The sequence below is a fragment of the Elephantulus edwardii genome, unplaced genomic scaffold (assembly GCF_000299155.1).
Source record: "Elephantulus edwardii isolate Elephantulus edwardi_28Jun2011 unplaced genomic scaffold, EleEdw1.0 scaffold00122, whole genome shotgun sequence".
Taxonomy (NCBI): Eukaryota; Metazoa; Chordata; class Mammalia; order Macroscelidea; family Macroscelididae; genus Elephantulus; species Elephantulus edwardii.
The window spans coordinates 3,081,710-3,091,892 of NW_006399872.1; the positions used below are offsets into that span (position 1 = coordinate 3,081,710).

Below are 10,183 nucleotides of genomic sequence, written 5' to 3' on the forward strand. Positions count from 1 at the left end.
AAGATTGGTGGGCGATTTATCAACAATCTGCGTTATGCGGATGACACAACCCTGCTTGCTGAAACTGAAGAGGACCTGAAGAGCCTGCTGCAGAGCGTCAAGGACCTACAATATGGATTGAGGCTCAACGTCAAGAAGACAAAGATTCTCACCACTGGACCAATTGGCAACATCAGGATGGACGGTGAAGAGATTGAGATTGTACACAGGCACTTATGAGACACCAGCACATGTGATTGCGGCTAATTATACCAGCAGAGTTTTGGTAATTACAATTGGGTTCTATAAAGGGCACTGCTGCTGTTCCTATTGCGAGATCTATCTGATGAGTATGTGCTTGGGAAGCAGTCATGATTATGATTCCTATCATCTGGGGTACAGCAATGAGATAGAATGACTGAAAGCTCTTTCAGTCAACTTTCCTGCTTCCCCTCTCCTTGGACACTCATTCACATTTTATTAATTATCCATTTATTTTTACAATAATTCTCTTCTGCAGTATTTGTTCCCTTATAGTGTTGGCTATAAGAAGTACACAAGTTTTCAAGTCAGTCAGTGAAATTTACATAAACACATTGTTGAATTTTTTTATCCTAATAATATTTTAAAACTACTCACCACATTTTTATTATTTTTTCTCTACACAGGAGATAAAGTCCTCACACTCATCCTTCCACAGTGTGGAGAATGCAATTTCTGCTTGCATCCCTGTGGCAACTTCTGTCTGAAGCAAGAGTTAGTAGATTTGTTTCTTAACCTTTTGCTAAATTGCTCCTATTGTAAAAACATTGACTTGTAATTTACTCACTTCTATTTTGCAACTTTGTGTGTCTCTGTGGTTCCTGGGTTCCTGTTGTGATGGAACAGTGTTCTACCTTCTTCTGGATTAATGTTGGATGGGACCAGCAGATTTACCTGTAAAGGAAAAACGATTTATCACTCTTTCCGCACAAGCACATTCACTGAATATACAGTTGTGCCTGAGATTGCAGTGGTAAAAATTGATGATGCTTCTCCTATGGATAAAGTTTGTGTCATAAGCTGTGAAGTGCCTACAGGTTATGGGGCTGCTGTTCATTCAACCAAGGTGAGGAGGTTACTTGTGTCTTAGCATATGTTATTTTGTTGATGTGTGCTATCAAGTCAACATCAATTTATAGCTGACTCTCCAGCAGGTTTTCAGAGGCTGTAAAACACACAGGAGGCAAATGTCAATCTTTCTTCAGTAAAAACAGCTGGTGGATTTGAACTGCCTGCCTTTGGATTGGCAAAGCATCTCTTTACCACTAGTATATGCTATAGGGGGAAATAAGGGCTTTCATTTTAGTGCTCTTGATTGGGAAAACACCAAAACTAGGTCTAATCAATGCATTTTGTCATCAAAATAAAATCCAAATTCACCGCAGTCAAGTTGAAACTGACACATAGCTGATCCTCCAGTGAGTTTTCAGAGATTATAATTCACAGGGGAGGAGATTGCCCATCTTTTTACCATGGAGTTGCTGGTGGAAGCCCAGCCTTAAGATTAGCAGTGTAACTCCTCATGAACTATCCTCAAAAGTCTCTCAATAGTTTCTTCTCTACTTCCAAACCTCTGGTATTCATCTTCCTAGTGACACCTATACCCAGTGTTGACAACTAAAGCAAGCATTTTATTAATTCCTAGGTCACCCCTGGTTCCACTTGTGTGATCTATGGACTTGGGGGAATTGGCTCAGCCATTGTCCTGGGATGCAAGGCTTCTGGTGCTTCTAGGATCATTGGCGTTGACATCAATGAGGAAAAATTTCCCAGGGCAAAAGCCTTAGGAGTTACTGATTGTCTCAATCCTCAGAAGCTCAAGAAGCCAGTCCAGGAGGTGGTGGTAGAAATGACAGGCTTTGGTGTTGACTTTGCCTTTGAGGCTGTTGGAAAAATGGAAACCATGGTAAGTAGCTTTGAGTGGGGGAAGTGTATTGCTTGTCAATAAATTGTTGTTATTGTTGCTGCTTTGTGCTATTGGGATGGAACTGACTTGTAGCTAATTACTCCTTAAGCAGAATTTCATAATAGCATGGGGTGGGGGTTGCCCATCTTTCTCTCCTGCAATGCAGTTGGTAGATTCAAACCATATGCCTTTAGGTTAACAGGAAATTCCTTACCATTTGGCTACCAGAGCTCTTTGTTTCAATACACAGGTACACACAAACTGGTTGCTGTTGAGGATATGGATACATAACAACTCTGTGTATATTAGAGTAGAACTGTATTTCATGGAGTTTTCTTAGATTGATCACCAGGCCTTTCTTTTTAAGTACCTCTGAGTACTTTAACTCAGTCACACAGGGATAAATATTGTATAAGACTGTTATTGTAGAAGGAGTATAAGAATCCAGGAGGGGTGGGAGAGGCTTGAAGAGATGTGGATGTATAGAGGGAAGTGGGGATTAGTCATTGGATTGTACAATTTTATGGGGGGGGGTTGTGAGGGAAATTGAAAGAATTTGTTCAAATTTATATTAGAATTCTGTTAATAAACTAGTGAAAAAAAAACCCAAAAACATACCTCTGGGTAGACTCAAATATCTAACCTTTCAGTTAGCAGCTGAACAAGCTAACTACTCACACCACCTAAGTACATATTAAGTATCCTGTTATAGAAAGTATTTGATAATATATTTCAGACCATGGAACTCAGATCTAAAAACAGAAGGTAAATTCACTCTAAAATAAACATTTTAAATACAGAAATAAAACTACTTCTTGCTGTTGTTGTTGTTATGTGCTGTTGAATTGCTTGTGATTCATAATGACCCTATATACAACAGCTCTGAACCCTGCTTTATCCTGAGCCAACCTCAGGTGTGTCTTTGACATACCTGAACCCACTACTCAAATCACTGGATTAATCCATTTCATCAAGGGTCTTTCTTGTACTGTCCCTCCACCGTCTAAAGCATGAACCCAAGAACCCACCCCTCATTGCAACATACCCCAAATATGTCCGATGAGGTTTCAGAATCCTTGCCTCCAAGGAGCAGCCTGGTTTCACCCTGTCTAGGATGAACCTGCTTGTTCTCCTACCAGCTGATGGTAATAGAAAATTGTATTATATTATACTATTGTTATCATTAAGTTGATATCAAGCCATGCATTCTTATGTGTGCAGACTAGAACTGCTCTATTGGATTTTTAGGCTGTGACTTTTGGAATCAGATTGCCAAGCCTGACTTGCAAAGAAGTTATAGATAGATTCAAAACACTGCCTTTTAGCTTATAGTGCCACTCTGGAGCCCCTCATTATACTGCACAAAGTTAAAAATTAAAAGAATGACATTCCAGTATTTTCTTTCTCTGTTCCTAGCCCTTTCTTTGTGTGTAGGGACTCTATAGTTAGTTATAAGTATTATTTGCTTCCATTTAATGTTTATATCATGCTTGGAAGGATTGAAGGAAAGCATGGGAGAAGACCCTGGATAAGATAGATTTACACAATAAATGAGGTTATGAGGATAGGTGTGTCAGAGAGAGTGAGACCTGGTCAGAATAGAGCAGGGTTCAGAACTATCATGCAGGGTTACTATGAGTCATAGTCACCTTGATGGTTGGATATGATGTCTTTTAGGAACTATATTTTCTTTAAGAAACACTGTGCTCACTATGTGTCAGATAGGATCATATTTTAAGAATGATAAATCATTTAGTCCTCATCACACCCTATAAAAGAGGATAAATGAACTGAGAAAACTAAGACATACAGAAGGTACAGTAACTTGCCAATAATACTTAGCATACAGGCCTGTGTTTTTCACCACTAAGTAATTCTCTAGTGAGAATTCTATCATTTGTAGGGTTGAAGGTGAAGTTAAAATACTTTCTTCCCCAGACGAGAGTGAAAATCCAGAGAATCAAGAATTTGTTAGATTGTGGTACATTCACATACCACAATACTATGTAGTGCTCAGGAGCAATTATTTTGAAAAATACTACATAACTTGGGAGAGACTGGAGAACAGTATGCTGAGTGAACTAACTCAGTCTTATAAGGACAAATACTGCATAAGACCATTACTTTAAAAATAGAAAGATAACTAGTAAAGCATATATGGGAGCTCAAGGAGAGAAGGGGTAGGAGTAGAGAGGTGAGGATGGATAGGTGAGAAACCGCAGGGTTGCACAGTTTGGTGGATGGAGTGAGCTCAGTAAGGATCTGGGTGAAAAAGCAGAGTGATGATAGGCAAGATCCAATGGCGATTAATTTTGTAAAACATAATGAATGAGAATGGTTGTATGAAATGCAATGTGAATGAAGAATTGTGTGAAACACAATGTATACAAACTTTGTAAGGAAATCAATAAAAAAGTTAGAGTAATAAATGGGTATCAGTTATGTATAAAAATGTGCTTGTGGTCATTACTTTCATTATTATTAGGCAGCTGCTTGGGATTCCTGTAACATGAGCTACGGTGTCTGTACAATCCTTGGGTTGGCTCCATCCAATTCTAAGCTTTCCCTTGATGCACAGATGATTCTTTCTGGACGAACACTGAAGGGTGTAAGTTTAGGAGGTAAGTTTGTAAATAGAAAAGGCCCAAGGGCTGCTTTCTGTGGGAACCCTTTGAACTTTTCAGAAAGATTAAAAATCAGAGTACTTCCCCTTGAGGAAAAAGATTTATGATGGTAATGATTCAAAGTCTCCTGCTCTGATGTGTTATGTATTTTTGTAAGCCAATTTTAACGAATTTGTTTTTTGGATTCAGTAAACATTTAAAAATGTAGAGTATCTGGTCATTATTTTTTTTTAACTTGGAATCATTGAGTTGACGTTTATTCTACTCTAGTGGATTCTAGTCATTCTAGTGGCCTAGGATTATGGAGCTGCTCTGTTAACCCAAAGGCTGAGTGATTTGAATCCAAAAGCTGCTCTGAGAGAGAAAGGTGGGCAATCTCCTCCTATGAGACTTACAGCTTCTAAAACCTGTTGGAGAGTTAGGTACAAGTTGATTCCTACTCAATGGCAAGTTTTGAGTTTTGAGCTGTCTCGCCAGTTCAAATTTTGCTATATCCAAAGCAATGCTTTTCAAAAAATAATATGGGCTATTATAGCATTTGTTTTTGTCTGCCCAGAGATGTTCTTGTTTCTGAACAGTATTTGCCAACAGCTTAAAGAAACTCACTTTTCCAAGTCTATCCACTGTGTTCATTGGAAGTTCCCCTGTTTTGTGAACAGCAAACTTAGATAACCACTGTACAGTGCTAAACCCAGCAGGTGAAGTTAGAGACTACCAGTTTTAAAGGACCAGTTTTTCTCCAGAGGGACTTTGGGCTCAGAACTGTCTGTAACAGCTACTTGCAGTTACCTAGTTTTCTAGGTCTACTATAATAAAATACCAAACACAGAGATGCCTTAAAATAACAACAATTTATTCTCTCGTACCTCTAGAGGCTCACACTGCAAAACCTAATCTTTATGTTGTCAGAATAGACTCATAACTGAACCTCCATTGGGTTTCTGAGGCTGTAATTTGCACAGCAGACTGTCTTATCATTTTTCCCTGGAGCTGTTTGTGAATTCAAACTGAGAGAGAGGCATGGCCTTTGGATTTGCAGCAAACTCCTTAAAGACTCACATGTGAATGGGAATCCCACAACTCTTAATTGTGTTCTTATAAAACCTCTACTTAGCACAAGAGGCTGTTAGGCAAACAGAGCAAGGGAACACTGCATACTTTAAAATTAGGAAGGTGTATCAGAATTGTACCCATTCTCCACATCTATTCAGCGTGTATGCTGAGCAAATTATTTGAGAAGCTGTACTCTGTAAAGAAAAATGTGTCATCAGGATAGGAAGAAGACTCATAAATAACCTTAATTATGCAGATGACAAAACTTGCCTTCTGAAAGTGAGGATTTGAAACACTTGCTGCAGAAGGTTAAACACGGCAGCCTTCAGTATGGATTGCATTTCAATATCAAGAAAACAAAAATCCTTGCCTCTGGACCGATAGACAATATCATGATGGATGAAGAAAAGATTGAAATGTCAATGACTTTGTCTTTCTTGGATCCACAATCAATGACCATTTGACACTAGCAGTCAGGAAATATTCCATTGGGAAAATCTGTAATCAGGGACCACTCCAAATTATTGAGGAGTTATAATGTCATTTTGAGGACTAAGATACAGCTGATTCAGGCCATGGTTTTTTTTTCATTCACTTATTATGTATCTGAGATCTGGATAATGACAAAACATGACAGAAGAATGATGACTTTGAGCTGTGGTTTTGGAAAAGAGTGCTGATTGATCCCATAGACTGCCTAAAGACTAGATATGGCTTGAAAAAGGTACAGTTAAAATGTTCCTTGGAGGCAAAGATGAAGAAGCTTCATCTTACATACTTTGGGCATGTTGCCGGAAGAAGCTATTCCTTGGAAAGAAACATCATGCTTGGGAAGGTAAAAAGGCACCGAAAGAGAGGAAGACCCTTAACCAGGTGGGTTGACGTAGTGACTGCAGCAATGAACTTGAGTGTTTCAGAGATTGTGAAGATGGCACGGGATAGGACAGTGTTCAGATTGGCTGTTTATATAGTCACAATGAGTCACACTCAACTCAAGTACACCTAACAATAATACAACAATAACCTTGCAGACCAAGCTATCAGACCTAGAAGTCTAAATCTACTGGCTGATGTCAGGATTTCTTTGAAAATTCTAAGGAAAAAAACTCCATTGTTTATTCAATCGTTACAGATGTTCTTTTTAAAATTATATTAGTCATGTTGGATTCTATCCCACTCCAATCACATATAACCCCATATTAACTAATTATACTTGTAATAACCCTCATCCAAATAAGGTCAAATTCACAGATTTTCAGGTTTGAACACATCTTTTGGGAAACACAAATCAATTATCAAGCTCGTAACAATTAGCAACAGTGCCAAGTGTTTCTGACATGTAAAATAAGTAAATATATATTAAAAATACCTTTCTTATTCAGGGAGATATTCGCCTTTTTTAATTTATTTGACTTTTTCTGTTTTGCTTAGTTTTATATTTCTCAAATTTTATTATCCCTTTCTGATCTTGGGATCTTTTTTGTTTTGCAGGTTATAAAACCAAAGATTGTATTCCCCAAATAGTAACTGATTATCTGCAAAATAAAATTAACATAGATCCATTAATTACCCATAAACTGCCTTTTAATCAAATCCACAAAGCTATGGACTTGTACTATTCTGGAAAAACGTGAGTATTATATATCTTTGAATATCCCTTATACACTGATAGTTCACACAAAAAGTGAGTCTTTAAATTGCCAACTTTTTTTCATGAGAAACTTGAACTGTCAATACCTTTCACACAATCTGCCATATTTTCTACTCTCATCAGTATAAGAAAAGGGTTTGCCTTTTTGGAAAGAACCAAATCGACTTTATCACAAAGAATTGTTGAATAAATCAGCATAACCTTAAGAACCACACTATAATGCATTTGTCAATTATCTATTCTTTCTTTGATTAAATAAATTATTTAACAAAATTAAGTGATATCTAAGAGTCATTTAATTTTTCAAAGAATCATGGAGCTGTTTGAGACAAAGGTTTAAATCTAACCTAGAGCCTAAATCCTTTCTATTTTATGTTCCATATATGAACAGCCTTTTTATACTAATACACCTTCCTAGGTGGATTTTTCACCTCATAATTATTTGTTCACTTAATGCATATTTGTTGATGAAATATCAGGCCTGTCTTAAGTGCTAAAGGTACATTGGGGAAAACAAATTTGAAATTTTAGCAGTTTACCAGGTGTAGGAACTAAGTATCCAGATGTCAGTAGATAAAGGAAAAACAAAGAAACCAGAAATACCCTTTCCTCTTCCTTCAAACCAGGGATGAGGAGATAAGATTCTAGGTCTAGGGAAACTGGTCAGAAGCTGCAGCAGAGTGGAAAGACATCTCGGTAGTCATGCAAAAAGAAGGATGCTCAGGGCTGGCTCCCTTCAGGGAACTTGGATCTCATGTTCACTAAAATCAGATCCCATTCAGCTAGGGGTGTTAACATAGCAGATGAATTAGAGTGAAAGTGAAGTCAGAGATGCAGGCAGATGGGCAACCAGACTCTTATGATATTCTGTAACTATTTTGTGGGAATCATTGTTTCCAAGACCAATCTAGTATTTTATTATTCAACTTTTCTATTTCAGCATCCGCTGTGTTCTGCTTTTCTGAAATCCAGATGATCAAAGTGCAGACCTGCCCTTGGTGACTTACTTCCTTTCCTGTTTCACCTCCCTAATAAAATTCAGAGGGAAGAAAAACTTCAGATTTTACTTGTGAAAAATGAAACAAGTGAAGCTTGAGTATAATTATTTAGAAAAAAAATACCCTTATAAATTTTCAGAGAATTGAGAAATCATTTATTCAAATATTTTTAAAACTAGAACTTAACTGATCTAATAACCTAATATATTCATCAACTGATCTGTCATCTGTGTATGAAATTTGCTGATCAATTAATTCCTTCTTAATCATCATATCTGTCAGATAACTTTGTAGCTTTCCTTCTGTGCTTGGGTTGATATAGACATTTGCCTGTTTCTACAACAAATTTGTAGAAGACTATCTCAAGGTAAAGTAAATAGTTTCTTATACTAGGGGTTTCCGACTCTCCCATACCTCTACCTACGAAATGATAGGCATGATTTATCATCTACTTTTAAAAGTACATTTAGGAAAATGTTTCTTTGCCACTTCCAGGGAGTAAGATAGAGGAACCCTCTCAGAGGACCACATGCTTATTTAATCTCATCATTTCTTCTTCAGGTCTTTTTCTCTTCACAAAACCAGTGTTGTTTAATCACTGGACTTGTAAGATTTTGAGAAGGGAAAAACCCAACCCCTCCTGTCCTGCTTCATCTCATACTATTCAGCTACTGAAAAAAAATTAATATTATTATATTTGCTAGTATATGTAGAATAATAATAAAAATTATGTTAAGTGGAAAAGTAAAATAAAACACCAAATCTACTGCATACTATATGATTCTAGTTTCACGAAATGTTCAGAATAGGTAAATACAAATAAAGAAAGTAGATTAATTGTTGTTAGGGACTGAAGGCAGGGAAGAATGAAGACAAACTGCTTAATGTATGTGTGATTTCATTTTAATGTAATTAAATATTATCATCTAATAATGGCAATGGTTGTACAATGTTGCAAATGTACTGAATTTTAAATTTTAAAATAGAAATTTAAAAAATAAATAGAATGAAAATGTTATGGCTTGTGAATTTTATCTCAAAAAACTTAGTACTGGAAATTTAAAAACGAACAAACAAGCAAACAAACAATGTGCTACATTGAGGAAACTTGCTATCAAGGAGTATTTTAAAAAGCAAGAATTCAATTTAAAGACTAAGACGCACATAAAACGAGCAAAGGAGAGAGCCATATTAGATCTTTACCAACTTCACAAAGGGAAACCGTCCCTGTCAACATTACTAACAACACAAAACCAAGTCTCATGAGGCCAAACATATACCCACATTCCTGCACCTCTTTCTACTCATACCAGTACTCACCTTATTGCTTTATGGGTCAGTAGCTCACAGACCACACAGAACCATAGTGAGAAAGTCAAAAGGGTATAATTCAGATTCGTAGCAGAATATAGTTAGGACAACTCCCAAAATGTGCTTGTGGGCACCTCAGCCTTGAGTCTTGTGACTTTAGGCCAGTATTACAAAGTTTTCAATCTTGCCAATACTGTCTCCTTTCTGCAAAAATCCTCCAAAAAACTTAGTCAAGAGGCTCTTAGCTCTGGTTCAGTGATGTAGCAGTCCCAAGGTCTGCTCCATCTCATGTCAGGTTTTGGTTCTCTGCTGTGACTGCTATGGCTGTTGCTCTTTTAAGCCCTATTCTGGCTGGCACAAGAATCTCTGGCCCTAAAGGACGCAATGCGTTGTCTTCCTTCTCCTTTGCTGGTAATGAGGTTTCTTCTATTCTGCCACTAGATCTGTTTAATTTAATGGTGAGAGTAGCCAATTATCTTGAGGATTGGCGAGACAGTCAAAACCATTGTGGCTACTTTAACACACCCTATTTACATATTTCTGGCTGTTCACATGGCAAAATAAGTTAGTGGATAGGGTAGCCATTTGAACAACAAACCCTTAACACTACAGTGCACCT

The 10,183-nt window shown here is 37.2% G+C and overlaps 1 protein-coding gene across 1 annotated transcript in view; it reads left to right on the forward strand.

The window, feature by feature from the left end:
- The window catches only part of LOC102854444 (alcohol dehydrogenase 1-like), a 28,682-nt gene extending 20,462 nt beyond the window's left edge, over positions 1–8,220 (forward strand). The window contains exons 4-9 of the mRNA XM_006893107.1: positions 648–735; positions 868–1,087; positions 1,667–1,927; positions 4,413–4,548; positions 7,096–7,234; positions 8,196–8,220. Coding sequence (XP_006893169.1) covers positions 648–735; positions 868–1,087; positions 1,667–1,927; positions 4,413–4,548; positions 7,096–7,234; positions 8,196–8,220 — 869 coding nt within the window. The remainder of the gene's footprint in view (positions 1–647; positions 736–867; positions 1,088–1,666; positions 1,928–4,412; positions 4,549–7,095; positions 7,235–8,195) is intronic.
- The last annotated feature ends 1,963 nt before the right edge of the window (positions 8,221–10,183 follow it).